A 17,566-nucleotide genomic window follows, 5' to 3' on the forward strand; every position below is an offset into this window, starting at 1 on the left:
GCCCTCTCCACCACTTCCAAAATTCTCGGGAGAGGTGCAAGTTCCTCGCCCCCTCCATCTCTGTGTCTATGCCCGAGGATGGCCCCTACCACTCTGACGAGGAATACTATGATCACCCCTTGTTCAGCCCTGAGTGGGATCGCTCTGTCTCCTCTCGGCCCTCAGTGCCGGCCGCTGCCTTTAGACAGATCCAAGGTGAACCGCGCATGGTTCCTCTACGTACGCCATTCTTCCTTCCTATCTTCCCTTCTTCCTCCTACCTTCCTCTTTCTCCTCTCTTTTACCCTCGATCCCCCTTTTCTGTGGTTCGACCAATAACCTCCGTCTTTCCGTCCGTCCGTGTGTTTGTTTGTGTCCCTATGGTGTCAATTAGCTCAAAGAATCTGAGCACTTTCATGTTTTGTGATGTTTTTGATGATCTAGTTTTTTGTGATTTTCCTTTTATTTCTATATCTCAATCAAAGCCATTTGTTCCCTATAGTCAACTTTGCCTCCGGAAGCATCCCATTACTTATCAAAGTGATCCGATTAATATAAACCTAACTGTATTCATTTATAATTTGAACACAAACTTGGCTGAGAAAATTATTAAACCTACATGTGCATACTTGCAAGTATACATATCATGAACTGCATACATATTTCTGTATACAGGTTAAAAAAAATGGCATATGCAAATCACGCAAACAGAGTGGCATGCAGGCCCAGGACTTGTTGTGGTCCAAATGGCTTGCAGCAATATACAGAGGATTGTTGTGCATGAACTAAGACTTGTTCCATGCACATGTTTTCCTCTCTGCCGGTCTGTGACATCTTCATGCCATGTGTTATGTATCTGTCTGTCATCTCTCCCTCAAAGACAAACTCATCCCTGAGCTCTCCCTTCTCATGTGTCCCACCACCCGCTCATACACACACACACCCGTTGTAGATCACCGGATTCACAGGAAGACTGTCAGCTCAACACACACACATACACACACACTGCACTGCAAACACACACACATGCTCTCAGAGGACACACAGCACAAACACTCTCAATACGCTCTCTCACAACTCCAAAAGGCTTATAGTATTAGTCGACAAAGACATGTCCTTACTTAGCACCTCATCAAGGCTGATGTTTCCTGTAGTAGGCTGGAGGAAGGGGCGCAATGCACCACAAAAATCTGAGGGGGCACAACATATGTGAGGATGGCTGGGGGGTGGTCCGGAGGGTGGCTTGGCTTTGCCTTTTTCAAACACCTGAAACAGCTTTTTGAAATCTAGAGCCATAATCAATATGCTTCATTCTATGTAAAAAAATATGTATATTTTTCTGCATATCTAAGCATATCTCTTGACTGCTGGTTCTTTTTTTTAAAGAAACTAAATATGCTTCTCTGCATCTCTGCTAAAATCTGGGTAAAAGATTGAAAGGAATGTGAGTCTTATTCATTACATTTAGCTATTGCTTGCTTTTCTAAAGTATGCCAACTTTGCCAACAGGCATGCCAGCTAAGCTAGTTAGACAAGCTAGCTACTCTAACTTGATTGACAGCATGAAATGGCTTCTTGGTAGCTAGTTATGAGGTTGGAAGATTGGGAACCTATCTGGGCTAGCTAAAGCCAACTTCATAGAATTGCTAGGTGGCTAGTATTAGTACAGAGAAACAACGTCTCTATGTCTCCAGCTTGCAGACTGTATAAAGGCGTCCGCATGCTTCAGTTCGGCTGGCCGAGCTCAGCTAGTCGAACCAAACGAGTGTGCTCACATACTTCTTTAAAAGACCTTCACTTAAAAAAAGAGAAAAAAGCGGCAATAGTACTGTTTGTCCACTTTGAGACACCATAGCCAGTATACACTTCCTAAAAATAACAAGAAATCTGTCATTAATTTTGACGTTTTTGCCAAGGAGAGCTTAGTCGCACAATTTTGCATCTGACTAGGATGTTTGGTGCAGTACTTCTCAAGTGAAAAAATTTACATGAGGCCGAGTCGTCTCTCGTTGAAAGACAACAGGCATTTCATTGAAGAATCCCTACTGTTGACCAATCGCCAACAAGGGGGTGTAGACTTCGGCTACCGACTTCGGCTTGCCTCAAGAAAAAATGTTGTGTGCCTGAACAGCTGAAAAAACTCTTGCCAATGTCTAAAACTAACAAATACGTCACAAAATGTCATCATAATATACAATATGCACCAACTGATCCAAACTGTTTCGGCTGGGATGCATGCGGACGCCTGAATTCATCAGTCCTCCTCTCTGTCTCCTCTCCCTGAGCAGAGAGTGCCCCTGCTGTGATGTGACCCAGCAGGCTGTACACTGCTGCCACATCCAGTCACTGCCCTGCTCTACACACACACGCGAGCTAGCACACACACACACACACACACACACACACACACACACACACACACACACACACACACACACGCGTACACACACACACACACACACACACACACACACACACACACACAGCAGCTCAGCCGCCTGGCATAACATATAAAACCCTGAGCACTCTGCCACATGGCGAGGAGAGGCGTAGCGCTGCCGCATAAATGCTTTTGGGTTGAGCAGCATATTTCTGCCTCTAAGCAGGATTTTAGAATCAGAATTTGCACCTCATAGTCAGCATGACAGCTTAGGAGTTAGGAGCAGAGGCACCCCCAGCCCACAGTCAAAGAAATCAATCACACATCACTGTGCAGAGCAGAGCATCCTCCGCATGCAGAACAGTACCGCAGCTCTGCATACTGTGGCCCCTTTATCCACAGGGAATGGATTAGGGAGACGCAAGAGAATTATCAAACTTTAGGTGTGTGTGCTGATCACATAGAGAGGATGTGAGGATATGCTTGTTTGGGGATCTGTTCCATATCTTCTAATGGTTTGGGTTTGGAGGGTTGAGTACTGATCCAGGACTGATCCTAGAACAGTGATAAAGGACGTGTTCTCCTTGGAGCCACTGTCTGTCTCTGCCTACACTCTATACTATCTAGAACCTAAAAGGGTTCTTTGGCTGTCCTCAGAGGAGAACCCTTTGAAGAACCCTTTTTGGTTCCAGGTAGAACCCTTTTGGTTCCAGGTATAACTTTTTTGGTTCCATGTAGAACCTTTTTTGGTTCCATGTAGAACCCTTTCCACAGAGGGTTCTACATGGAACCCAAAAGGGTTCTACCTGGAACAAAAAAGGGTTCTACCTGGAACTAAAAAGGGTTCTCCTATGGGGACACCCGAAGAACCCTTTTGGAACATATTGCCTACACCCCAACACCCATCACATGCTGACTAACTGATCAACTCAGGTTATGGTTACAGAACTTGGATGAGGTGAGAGTGGGATTTCTGATATATTTCTCTCAACTGACAATGGGAGGGTAAAATGTACTGTATGTATAGCTACAGTACACACCTTTGCTTGCAAAATACTGTTATAGTGTATCATGCATGCATTTTCTTACTGATAAAGGTATGTTTGAATGGAAATAACCTGATGTGGTGTGTCGGCATGGTGTGTGTATGACAGAGAGAAAGAGACTATGGCCGTTGTGTGCCTTTTTGAAAGCATCGATCCACAGCAGATTTTACAGACAGAGGTGAGGGTTCTTTTATAGCCTGACGAAGACCTTTGGGTCCACGTTGTCACAATTGCACTCAATAAAACTGCAGGAATATTCAACAGTGTGCTGGACAAGTATCTATCGTTCTGTCAGGATTATTTTATATATTGTATATAAAAAAAAGCCTCTGCATGCTTAAACTCTATGATCCAAAACATCCATACCACCAAACCTAAACAAACCACATGGCCAGGGGAGAAACGTCACTCACTCATACGCTACAACATCTGTGACCAGTGCATCTATCTCTGTCTACAGTAGATAATATACAATATACACAGTGAGCCACCTTTACAGAGCTGAACGTGTCCCACCGATTTGTACCCATGTAACCCAAGTCTGTGTTGCCAACCCGTAGTCTTGATGTCTACTGTCCACCTCTCTCCTTCTTTTATACAAAGTAGAGACCATCGAGGCTCTTACAGACACATTCGAGGAGGAGGAGGAGGAGGAAGAGGTGTTGATGTTGGAGGAGGAGGAGATGGAAGGGGCAGCAGCCGATATCGTGGCAGCTCTTGAGGAGCTGTGGAGTGGGGATGAGCCTGAGCTGGACAGCCCCCCGGCCGAGCCCTTAGAGCAGGCAGAGGCCATAGGCGAGGCCCATACTGTGCCTCCCGTGCAGGCCGAGGCAGCTAGTGCCGCCCCAGAAGGCCCTAACGGGAGGGAGGAGGTGGAGGTGGAGGAGAAGGAGGTGGCAGAGCCTGAGGGGGAGGAGGAGAGCCCTGAGGAAGGTGTGTCTGTCTGTCCTCTCTCTCCTCTCCCAGGCTGCATGTTATTGTATTGCGTGTAGACAATAAGATAATTTAGGCTTTAAGGGAATACACCACCCCCCCCCCCCCTCCCCGCTACGCTCTGCTAAAGGCTGCAAGGCAACACAGGTGAACGCTAGGAGCCATGTTTTAAAACTTTCTTCCTGGTTCCTCTTTTCTTTTTGCTTTTCTTTTCAGTTTTTAGCTGCAGTTTTTGAGACTGGGCTTTTCGTGTCTGTGTGTTAATGAAATGTCGCTGACGCTACTTACCGACGTATTGATGTCTCATTGGTGTTAACCCATCACTTAGTGTCTTTCTGCCAGTGATGTTTGCCATTAAAACACCTAATTTATATAGCATGTAAATCACCCGTTCTCTATTGCATTCAGCTGTGTTTTCTGTTCAGTTTTCCTTAAGCTGTCATTGTAATAATATCAATATCAGTGTTTTTATTGCCATTTCACTGGTTTTCATATTTTAGATATTGTGTCAATACAGTGTTATTCTGTCATTTTTCCTATTGTTCAAATATATTTATGTCTTAGTTGATCTTAATAACCTTATACTATCGACTAATAAAAGTATAACTTATACAACTTATTCTAGCAAGATTTGATGATAGATGATTGTACATCGTCCTCAAAGGTAATAGTTGAATAGTCCAATTATTCAATACACATTCATAAATCAGGGTGTAAAGCAGACATTTAGCTAAGTGCAAATCATTATGATTTCTTCATAAAGCCTGGAAAGAATGACAGAAAGGCTATTATTTTACCCTTTATTAGATATGTAAAGTCGTCATTCGTCGGAAAACCATTCCATACCTCATTGCTTGATTCTTCTCATCCATCAACGCCATGGCTGCCTGCACATTCCAGTTCCGTCATTCCGGTTCCATCACGTTCCGTCACGTTCCATGCCATTGTTCCGTCCATCAGTGAGTGGGTTCCGCCTCATGGGTTCCGCCTCATGCTCCTGTCCTGCCTCCTCAGTGATGCGCGATGCTCTCTGTATTGTGCTACAGTAAGTGATAACAGGCTGTGAGTCTGGAGCAGAGCTTTGCCTGTGTCTGTGATAGTATGGCTGGCCCTGGTTAAAATGGCTGACCCAAAAACAAAGTAGCCTACCTTTAATAGCTGAATGTTGAAGCAAAACCAAACAAACTACTAAAGATTTAACTTACAGCCTTGAAGATGGACACAGACAAACCAGACAGCGAGAGGAGTGGAACCCTCAGCCCAGACTTCACTGAACCAGAGAGTCCAGCTATCCTCAGTGGGGACCACGCAGCAGCACCCCTGAGCCCCAAAACGGACATGGCTTCCCCTTCCCCTTCTCTGTCCCCTTTCCCTTCAAACAGCCAGAGCCAAGCCAAAGAGCCTAGCAAAATGTCTATACCGGATGAACCTAAAACAGTCGCAGAGAAGCAGCCGTCAGTGGAAGTTCTTGAGTCCAGTAGCCTCACCACGGATTCAGGGTCTGGATTCACTACAGCTGAAGACAGAGGTCAAGGACAAGGTGTCCCATCTGACTCTAACAAAGACAAATCGGGCATGTCAGCTTATTTTGAGACTTCGGCCCTGAAGCCAGATGAGGGATCCAAGGGGGTTCAAGCAGAAGATTATTATGAACTGAGCACCGCAGGAGAAGAGAAGAAGGTCTTAGGGAGCAGTTCCCCAACAGTTCCGTCACCCCTTGAGATCAACTACAGCATGCTGGCACAAACACAGTCAGTGGAGGAGAAATCAGACACCAAGAAGAGTCCGATGGGAGATCAAAAGGAGACCTTACCGGCCCTGGACAGAAGTAACGAATGTAGGCTGTCTCCTGGGAAGTTGGCCCTGGATCAGAGAAGCTACTCTCTCAACATTACGATTGGATCGATGGATCCCAGTGTTCAGGGTCGACCTAGACATTTCTCCCCACTGGCCACGGACATCATGTCTTTTACCAGCGGCAGTCTGGAGGAGTCTGCCAACTATCTCCCAGTCACTACCCCATCTGTGGAGAAGGAGCCACCACCTTTCCCTCCCCTGATCCTGGAGACGGCCGCCTCAGTAACGTCCGACTCCACGTCTCCTCCCCACAACTCAGCAGCAGAGACCCCCGGTGAAAATACCAGTCCCCAGGGGTCAGAGTCCCCAGAATCTCCCTTCCCACCCAAATACTACTACAAAAATGGGACAGTCATGGCTCCTGACCTACCTGAGATGCTGGACCTTGCGGGCAGCAGGTCTAGACTGGCTTCTGAGAACACTGACCCTGAGATCATGAGGAGGAAGTCTGTCCCTGCGGACACCCAAAGCCTTGGCAGTGACTCCCTGGCCAACCTGGTTCTGGGGGACCAGAGTCAGAACCAGAGTCTTGCCAAGAGCGAGAGCCAGCTGGAGGAGTTGGGTTACTGTGTGTTCAGTGAGTACTCAGGGCCCATGCCTTCCCCTGCTGACGTCCACAGTCCCATTGACTCCCCGCCCCAGCGCTTCACCCCAATGGCTCTGGAGGAAAAGATGGCGGAGGAGAAACTGAAAATCGACGCCAGAGACAAACTAGCCAAAGACGAGAAGACAAGTCAGTTAGCTGAATGCGCCGGTTCCAAAGAAAAGGGAGAAACCAAACAAGTGGGACGGAAAGATACCGCTTCAGAGGAAAAAGACAACAAAGAGATCAGCCATGACAAATTTGCCATGGAAAACCAAAAAGACAAACCAGCTTCAACTCTGAAGTTAGCCGAGTCCTTTGTAACTCCTACAGTGACGGTTACCCTGGAAGAGGAGGGGAAGCTAGGGGACAACGGACCCGAGACGGATGCTGAGATGGCTGCCTATGAGAGGCAGATCCGTCGTCTGGAGATGGAGGACAGGCCCCTGAGCATGGAGGAGGAGCGGGAGCTGCAGGAGCTCAGGGAGAAGGTGAAGGACAAGTTCCTGGTGCACCAGGAGGCGTACGAGGAGGTGGATGCTGAAGACGTCTACCAACTGACTGGGGTTGCCAAGGGCAGGATCGGCAGGCCCGTCGGGCCCTCCCCGGCCTCTTCCGTAGAGAGCACCACAGAAGAAGACAAGGTTCCAGTTACGGAGACAGAAAAACCTAAACAGACGGGAGTTCAGACACCGCCAATGAAGGTTGACCTCATGGTGACGTCTCCATCTGTGTCAGGTGGTGGTGTGAGCACCACAGAAGAAGAAGACAAGGTTCCAGTTATGGAAATAGAGAAACCTAAACAGACGGGAGGTCAGACAACTGCAACGAAGGTTGACGTCATGGCTATGTCTCCATCTGTGTCGGGTGGTGGTGTGAGCACCACAGATGAAGAGGACAAGGTTCCAGTTACGGACATAGAGAAACCTAAACCGATGGGAGGTCAGACAACGCCAACGAAGGTTGACATCATAGCGACGTCTCCATCTGTGTCAGATGGTGGTGTGAGCACCACAGAAGAAGACAAGGTTCCAGTTACGGAGACAGAAAAACCTAAACAGACGGGAGGTCAGACAACGCCAACGAAGGTTGACGTCATGGCTATGTCTCCATCTGTGTCAGGTGGTGGTGTGAGCACCACAGATGAAGAAGACAAGGTTCCAGTTACGGACATAGAGAAACCTAAACCGATGGGAGGTCAGACAACGCCAACGAAGGTTGACATCATAGCGACGTCTCCGTCTGTGTCAGGTGATGGTGTGAGCACCACAGAAGAAGACAAGGTACCAGTTATGGAAATAGAGAAACCTAAACAGACGAGAGGTCAGACAACGCCGACGAAGGTTGACGTCATGGTGACATCTCCATCTGTGTCAGGTGATGGTGTGAGCACCACAGAAGAAGACACGGTTCCAGTTACGGAGACAGAGAAACCTAAACAGATGGGAGGTCAGACAACGGCAACAAAAATGTACGTCATGGCGACGTCTCCATCTGTGTCAGGTGGTGGTGTGAGCACCACAGAAGAAGAGAATGAGAAAGTTAGTGAAGAGAAGCTGAAGAAGGAGCAGGTTGTAGAGGTCAAAGAGAAGCTGAAGAAGGAGCAGATTGTAGAGGTCAAAGAGAAGCTGAAGAAGGAGCAGATTGTAGAGGTCAAAGAGAAGACCATGGAAGAAAATAAAAAGGTAGAAGGGGAGGAGGAGGAGGATACAGAGCAGGCAGTGGAACCAGAGGAAATCATGATTAAGATAAAACCATCAAAGCCTGTAGAGAAAGAAGAGAAGGTTGAGAAGGATATAATGACTAACAAGGAGGAAGAGGAGGAGGAAGATAGTGAAGTTCTGGCAGGGGCAGGAGCAGCGGTGAATGATGTTCCAGAACCCAGAGCTGCCATAGAGTCAGTTGTGACTGTAGAAGATGACTTGATCACTGTAGTCCAGACCATCGACGAGGGCGAGGAGCCAGGACACAGCGTGCGTTTTTCCGCTCCGCCTGAGCCTGAGACACCACAGGCTCTCCACGAGGAGGAGGAGGAGGAGTCCCAGGAGGTGGAGATCATGGAGGCAGCTAGTCTGGAGGAGGTGGGGGATGTCTCAGAGGAGGTCCGTGAGAAGGAGGTGCAGGCCTCCCCAGAGAAGGAGGTGCAGTTGGAGACTGAGGGACAGACAGAGAGCTACGACAGAGACGAGACCACCATGGACGACTCCATCCTAGACAGCTCTTGGGTCGACACTCAAGGTGAGATTTCTCTCTGTTATAATCCCATAATACATGTTTCAATGACAGATAAATTACATGTTTTAATGACCACAAAAAATAATATAATCAATGGTTAGAAAATGCAATAGTATTGTCAATATGTGACCCACCACCTAGATTCGGTCCTATGTAGCAAAATTTGTAATGGTGTTTTTTACATTGGATAAAAGTAGAGACTCCGAGCTATAAAATGATATATCATACACTGCAGTTGAGGAACAATGAGAAAGTAATTCTGCTTTGAAAGTTGATAAACTTGTAACCCCACTTTTGAGAAAATGTCCCGTGAATGTTTTGGTACACCTACTGGAGAGCTCTTCTTTGTCTACACCAATTTAGCATCATTCACAGCCTCTTAAGCCTTAGCCCCACCCCATCTCTTTAAGGATTCACAGTGTAGTAAACAACCACAGATTTCAAGACTAAAAGTGGTGAAAGTAGTCATAAAAATAAACTTTCTCTAGTCCTTGGCCTATATCCTAATCTGATATCCTAGTCATGTTGTTCTTCACATTACCGTCTCTGGTAAACACACACTATATAAAAACATACTTAATTTTGGCCTCCCGAGTGGCACAGCGGTCTAAGGCACTGAATCGCAGTGCTAGAGGCGTCACTACAGACCTTGGTTCGATCCCAGGCTGTATCACAACTGGCAGTGATTGGGAGTCCCGTAGGGTGGTGCACAATTGGCCCAGCATCGTCCGGGTTAGGGTAGGGTTTGGCCGGTGGGGCTTTACTTGGCTTATCGCACTCTAGCGACTCCTTGTGGCGGGCCGGGCGGCTGCAGGCTGACTTCGGTTGTCAGTTGAACGGTGTTTCCTCCGACACATTGGTGCGGCTGGCTTCCGGGTTAAGCGGGTGGATGTTAAGAAGCGCAGTTTGGTGGGTCATGTTTCGGAGGACGCGTGACTCGACCTTCGCCTCCCGAACCCGTTGGGGAGTTGCAGCGATGAGACAAGATCGAAATTGGGGAGAATAAAGAAAAGGGGTAAAAATAAAATATACAGTACCAGTCAAACGTTTGGACACACCTACTCATTCAAGGGTTTTTCTTTATTTGTACAATTTTTTATATTGTAGAATCATAGTGAAGACATCAAAACTATGAAATACCACATATGGAATTATGTAACCATAAAAGTGTTAAACAAATCAAAATATATTGTATAGTTGAGATTCTTCAAATAGCCACCCTTTGCCTTGATGACAGCTTTGCACACTCTTGGCATTTTCTCAACCAGCTTCACCTGGAATGCTTTTCCAACAGTCTTGAAGGAGTTCCCACGTATGCTGAGCACTTGTTTGCTGCTTTTCCTTCACTTTGCCGTCCGACTCAGCTAACAGTACGCTTTAACTTTAAATGAAAACTACTCTCCGAAAAATGTGAAACATATAATATTTGAAAATGTAGCTAGACTCTTACCCGTATAATGGATGAATGCTTCCCCCTCTCTGTCATGGATGCCATGGTTGCCCTTAGTTTGAAGATGGAATCCGGAGACAGGTGTTTTTATTCAACAGCCTACTTTATGTGTTCTGTTTTTGCACTCTCTCCGCATTTGGCAATAATCTCTCTGCTTCCAAAGGGCATTCCACTGATTTCAAAACTGTAATTTAACAATTTTATTTGTATTTACAGATGGTATACACATTTCTTATTAAGGCACATGAAAGTTCACATGTTCCAGAAGGCATTTCTGCAAAAAAACGAATTCTAAAAAATTAAATATACCTTAAAATGCCTCTTCTGTGAAGTAGTGACATGGGACAAATGCCTAGTTTCTTGAAACAGGTCAAATATATGGATCTGATACCTGATCATGTTCATGTTTATTACAATCTTTTCACAATGGAGACTTCACGTTTCATCATGATAACAAAATTACACGTTAACACTGTTTTACCCAGTTTATGAGTTTTATGCCCATATATTGTGTTGTGTTCATGGTACTACTGCATGATGATGACCTTACCATGTCTGTTTTGTACCTAGATCTCTCCACTGTAGATGTGGATGATGACATAAGCATGGCTACCGAGCAGATCGAGCCCATGAGAGCCGACCGGGTCCCAGCCCCACCAGTCAAGAAGGACAAGACTCCCCAGAAGCAGAAGCAGGAAAAGCAGCCAGTGAAGCCCAAGGCTAAAGGGGGGCGGGTGAAGGGGCGTGAGGGGCGCATCTCCACCCCCGAACATAAACCCGTCCGCAAGGAGACGGTCTATATCCCCAGGGTGGACATCAATAAGAAAAAAGGTTCAGAACTACAGTATCTCTCCAAATCAGTTTGTTACTCTATTTATTTAATTTTTGTAAATTATTTGTAGTTTCACATTATTATTTAATTCTCTTTGATTTTAAGTGGTGTAGATCTCAGTTCAGTTTGTAACTCTAGAGGGCCATTTTCCCAGATACTTCAGTGGAGAATCTCCATTTGAAAGAGCTTTTTAGTCTAGGACTAGGCTGGATATGTGTCTGGGAAACCAGTAATTATTAACATTTCTATATAGTTCTTTGTAGTTATATATTATTAATTGACAGATGTTGTTATTCTCTTTCATTCGAATTGGCAAAGATGCTCATCTTTAAAAGCCTTTAAGATCTCAGCTGAATGTTAAATGGCAATCAGAGAGCCTCTCTTGGTGGGTGTCTCTGTCCCTCCAAACCTTTGTGCCACTGTCCTTTCCTTCCTTTTCTCTGTTTGACTATCTCACCCTCTTCCTTCTGATGCTACTTGTATGTCCTTCCCTTTCTCCCTTTAATTATGTCCCTCCCTCTTCCTTCTCCTAGCCGTGATCAAGAAGACTGAGCTGACTAAGAAAGCAGAGACGCGCTCCTCTCCATCCCGGAAGAGTGTGTTAAAACCTACTGCGGTCCGACACCCACGTCCTGCCCAGCCCCAACTCCACCCCCACCCCTGTGCTAGGAGGAAACCTACAGGTGACCAACCACTCCTGGGTTTCGTCCCAAATGGCACCCTATTTTCTATAGGGCCTGTAGGGTACGGTGAAAAGTAGCGCACTAAATAGGAAATAGGGTGCCATTTGGAATGCAGACCTGCTGGCTGGGGCCGGGGAGGCTAGGCATCTGCAATGTGGCTGCAAATATCACATCTCATCAATCAATCAAATGTATTTATAAAGCCCTTTTTACATCAGCAGTTTCACAAAGTACTGTACATTAACCTCATCCTTACAGTTGTTTGAAGCTGCTATTTTTGTTAAATTTTGATACATTATTTTGTTAATCTATACATTTTTATTCTGTCTCATTTGTTTGTTAATTTGTTATGTTCAGTGTTCGCATTTTATTAGAATAAAAAACGAATTTGTTATACATTTTTCATTTGACTTCATTTTTCAAATGTGCTTGTTGTGAACAGTCAGTCGCTCAACTTTTTGGATTTATTTTATTATTTGCTATTTACTTTGAATTGCATCTTTCTCCTCCTCAGCTCCCATGTTCATTCTGGGTTTCTCTTTTCTGGGAGATGGTTTGTTTGGTCATTTAATGTTACTGCTTCAGAGTTATGTGTACCTGCAATACTTTTTATTTTCTCTCTTTCTCTCTGTATTTAACACAGACTCTCCATCTCTCACCCTCTCACTTAACTTTATCTGTCTCTCTTTAACCTGTGTAATGATTGCAACTTGTTTGCTGTGAAAGAACTACAGTGAAAGAAGTGTGTTTTCCCAGCATTTCCCCAGAGCAGGATAGTATTAGTCCCGAATGGCACCATATTCCCTGTGTAGTGCACTACTTTTGACCAGAGCCCCTAGGGAACAGGGTGCCATTTAGGATGTAACCACAGCCTCTTAAGCTTTTACCTAAAAACTGTAGTGGTTGCCAAGCAACTGGTAGTTTGGCTCCTCTCTCCCTGTAGAGACGGATATTGGTGTACCTCATCTGACAGAGAGATTTTCCACAATAGAGATATACACTGAGTGTACAAAACATTAGGAACACTTGAGTTGCACCCCCTTTTGCCCTCAGAACAGCCTTGATTCGTCGGGGTATGGACTCTACAAGGTGCCGGGAAAGCTTTCCACAGGGATGCTGGCCCATGTTGACTCCAATGCTTCCCACAGTTGTGTCAAGTTGGCTGGATGTCCTTTGGGTGGTGGACCATTCTTGATACACACGGGAAACTGTTGAGCTTGAAAAACCCAGCCACGTTGCAGTTCTTGACACACTCAAACCGGTGTGCCTGGCACCTACTACCATACCCCGTTCAAAGGCACTTCAATCTTTTGTCTTGCCCATTCACCCTCTGAATGGCAAACACACAATCCATGTCTCAATTGTCTCAAGGCTTAACAATCCTTCTTTAACCTGTCTCCTCCACTTCATCTACACTGATTGAAGTGGATTTAACAGGTGACATCAATAAGCGATCATAGCTTTCACCTGGATTCACCTGGTCAGTCTATGTCATGGAAAGAGCATGTTTTGTACACTCAGTGTATAATACGTATAATAATACTTGTGCTCTATATTTATTTAATTCTGTGGTTTTCTCTGCCACGTCCTCCACATAACTCTCTTAGACAGATAGACGATTCTAGAATCTCTTTAAATTGCTGCATTGCCCTAATTAAATTGTTCAGGGGTGAGATAGAGGGTGGGATGGGGGCGGTGCACTTATGTAGTCCAAAATCCGCTATTCTGTATGATTTCCTTCCAAAGCATTGGAGAATAGAGCTTTTCTCTAGCAGCTTGAATAGGGTCTCAGCTAATTCCCTCATTGTATACAGTAATACAGTATAATTATACAGTACTGTACCCCATTTATGGCTAAATTAACTCTCACAAAGTTTGCTTTAATAATAATTGCTTTAGTTGTTTACAGAAGAGGGGTAACTGTTTGTCCAATACTTGTCCAATACTTTTTCAGTTAGATTGTGTTTGTACAGGCTGTAGAGTGGGTGGCGTGCTTCAGCCACAGCTGTTGTGTGTGTGTGTGGGAGAGTTTTGTTGTGTTGCTGTCAATCTGTTGTAATGTTTAAAGGATAAGTTCTTTTTTTTTTACAACCAAATCTCATTTTTTTATATAAATAGAATGTTATAGAAGGGTCCAGACCTCTTTTTTGGTGATTTAACTTGTTTTTGAGAAATGTACCCTAAACAGCAAATCAATTCCTCATCCTTTTTGGGGGCCCCCAAAAAACATGAAAAAAGGCTCAAAAAACACCCAAATATGTTATTTTAGAAAAGGCAAAGCTCTCAGTATAGTGATGCAGGTCTTTAGATGTTGTACACATGAAATTGTGTCATTTCAAACTTTATCTGCAATGTTTTATTTTTAAGGGGGTAGATCACCTTTAATATTGTAGATAGATTTTGGCGTCTGTCAATGTAATTGTCTGCATAATTTCCAATCCCCAGATATTTTAAAATATATATTTTCCTTCTTTATTATTTCCCCCTAACCCTAATTGGAGTAAACTAGCGGACAACAATACTTAAACTTCTAATTCCAGTTTAAACATACTATATACATTTTACGAACACAGTATATTTGACATTAGTTATCTTTCAGCTCCCCTCAACCCCTCCCATCTATCTCTGAATACCATCCAGTTTCTATTAGCCATATATTTTTCAACTGTGCTGTGATGTTTCACAAAAGTCCTGAACCTTTCTATTCTCATAGTTTCTACAGATTGTAAATTAAAGATTAAATGTTTTGCTAAGAGTATTAAAAAATACTCTAGACCACCTTTACTCCACACACAGAGACGCGTACAAAGCTCTCCCTCGACCTCCATTTGGCAAATCTGACCATAACGCTATCCTCCTGATTCCTGCTTACAAGCAAAAACTAAAGCAGGAAGCACCAGTGACTCGGTCAATAAAGAAGTGGTCAGATGATGCAGATGCTAAGCTACAGGACTGTTTTGCTAGCACAGACTGCAATATGTTCTGGGATTCTTCCGATGGCATTGAGGAGTACACCACATCAGTCAATGGCTTCATCAATAAGTGCATCGATGATGTCATCCCCACAGTGACCATACGTACATACCCCAACCAGAAGCCATGGATTACAGGCAACATCCGCACTGAGCTAAAGGGTAGCGCTGCCGCTTTCAAGGAGCGGGACTCTAACCCGGACGCTTATAAGAAATCCCACTATGCCCTCCGACGAACCATCAAACAGGCAAAGCGTCAATACAGGACTAAGATTGAATTGTACTACACCGGCTCCAACGCTCGCCGGATGTGGCAAGGCTTGCAAACTATTACAGACAACAAAGGGAAGCACAGCCACGAGCTGCCCAGTTACACAAGCCTACCAGACGAGCTAAATTACTTATATGCTCGCTTCGAGGCAAGCAACACTGAAGCATGCATGAGAGCATCAGCTGTTCCAGACGACTGTGTGATCACGCTCTCCATAGCCGATGTGAATAAGACCTTTAAACAGGTCAACATTCACAAGGCTGCAGGGCCAGACAGATTACCAGGACGTGTACTCTGAGCATGCGCTGACCAACTGGCAAGTGTCTTCACTGACATTTTCAACCTGTCCCTGACTGAGTCCGTAATACCAACATGTTTCAAGCAGACTACCATAGTCCCTGTGCGAAAGAACACTAAGGGTAACCTGCCTAAATGACTACGACCCGTAGCACTCACGTCAGTAGCCATGAAGTGCTTTGAAAGGCTGGTCATGGCTCACATCAACACCATTATCCCAGAAACAGTAGACCCACTCCAATTTGCATACCGCCCCAACAGATCCACAGATGATGCAATCTCTATTGCACTCCACACTGCCCTTTACCACCTGGACAAATTGAACACCTATGTGAGAATGCTATTCACTGACTACAGCTCAGCGTTCAACACCATAGTGCCCTCAAAGCTCATCACTAAACTAAGGACCCTGGGACTAAATACCTCCCTTTGCAACTGGGTCCTGGACTTCCTGATGGGCCACCCCCAGGTGGTAAGGGAGGGTAACAACACATCTGCCACGCTGATCCTCAACACGGGGGCCCCTCAGGGGTGCCTCCTCAGTCCCCTCCTGTACTCCCTGTTCACCCATGACTGCATGGCCAGGCACGACTCCAACACCATCATTAAGTTTGCAGACGACACAACAGTGGTAGGCCTGATCACCGACAACGATGAGACAGCCTATAGGGAGGAGGTCAGAGACCTAGCTGTGTGGTGCCAGGATAACAACCTCTCCATCAACGTGATCAAGACAAAGGAGATGATTGTGGACTACAGGAAAACGAGGACAAAGCACGCCCCCATTCTCATCGACGGGGCTGTAGTGGAACAGGTTGAGAGCTTCAAGTTCCTTGGTGTCCACATTACCAACGAACTATCATGGTCCAAACACACCAAGACAGTCGTGAAGAGGGCACGACAAAGCCTATTCCCCCTCAGAAGACTGAAAAGATTTGGCATGGGTCCTCAGATCCTCAAAAAGTTATACAGCTGCACCATCGAGAGCATCCTGACTGGTAGCATCACTGCCTGGTATGGCAACTGCTCGGCCTCCGACCGCAAGGCACTACAGAGGGTGGTGCGTACGGCCCAGTACATCACTGGGGCAAAGCTTCCTGCCATCCAGGACCTCTACACCAGGTGGTGTCAGAGGAAGGCCCTAAAAATAGTCAAAGACTCCAGCCACTGTTCTCTCTGCTACCGCATGGCAAGCGGTACTGGAGCGCCAAGTCTAGGTCCAAAAGGCTTCTTAACAGCTTCTACCCCCAAGCCATAAGGCTCCTGAACAGCTAATCAAATGGCTACCCGGTCTATTTGCATTGGCCAAACTGAGAAATCGGTGGAGAAGGGCCTTGGTCAGGGAGGTGACCAAGAACCCGATGGTCACTCTGACAGAGCTCTAGAGTTACTCTGGGGAGATGGGTGAGCCTTCCAGAAGGACAACCATCTATGCAGCACTCTACCAATCAGGCCTTGATTGTAGAGTGGTCAGACGGAAGCCACTCCTCAGTAAAAGGCACATGACAGCCCGCTTGAAGTTTGACAAAAGGCACCTAAAGACTCTCAGACCATGAGAAACAAGGTTATCTTGTCTGATGAAACCAAGATTGAACTCTTTGGCCTGAATGCCAAGTGTCAAGTCTGGAGGAAACCTGGAACTACGTTGAAGCATGGTGGTGGCAGCATCATGCTGTGGGGATGTTTTTCAGCATTAGGTACTGGGAGACTAGTCAGGATCGAGGCAAAAATGAACCAAGCAAAGTACAGAAAGATCCTTGAAGAAAACCTGCTTCAGAGCGCTCAGGACCTCAGACTTGGGCGAAGGTTCACCTTCCAACAGGACAACGGCCCTAAGCACACAGCCAAGACAACACAGCAGTGGCTTCGGGACAAGTCTCTGAATGTCCTTGAGTGGCCCAGCCAGAGTATGGACTTGAACCCGATCGAACATCTCTGGAGAGACCTGAAAAAACTTGTGCAGCAATGCTCCCCATCCAACATGACAGAGCTTGAGAGGATCTGCTGAGAAGAATGGGAGAAACTCCCCAAATACAGCTTGTAGCGTC

The 17,566-nt window shown here is 45.7% G+C and overlaps 1 protein-coding gene across 1 annotated transcript in view; it reads left to right on the plus strand.

Moving 5' to 3' along the window:
* Positions 1 to 5: 5 nt before the first annotated feature.
* LOC311128816 (microtubule-associated protein 2-like) overlaps positions 6 to 17,566 on the plus strand; it is a gene marked incomplete at both ends in the record, with an annotated part of 42,466 nt that continues 24,905 nt past the window's right edge. The window contains 5 exons of the mRNA XM_084161046.1: positions 6 to 195; positions 4,012 to 4,338; positions 5,546 to 9,016; positions 11,034 to 11,294; positions 11,829 to 11,978. Of these exons, the coding sequence (XP_084017172.1) occupies positions 6 to 195; positions 4,012 to 4,338; positions 5,546 to 9,016; positions 11,034 to 11,294; positions 11,829 to 11,978 (4,399 nt within the window). The remainder of the gene's footprint in view (positions 196 to 4,011; positions 4,339 to 5,545; positions 9,017 to 11,033; positions 11,295 to 11,828; positions 11,979 to 17,566) is intronic.

The sequence above is a fragment of the Coregonus lavaretus genome, assembly GCF_964263955.1.
Source record: "Coregonus lavaretus genome assembly, chromosome: 5".
NCBI classification, from domain to species: Eukaryota; Metazoa; Chordata; class Actinopteri; order Salmoniformes; family Salmonidae; genus Coregonus; species Coregonus lavaretus.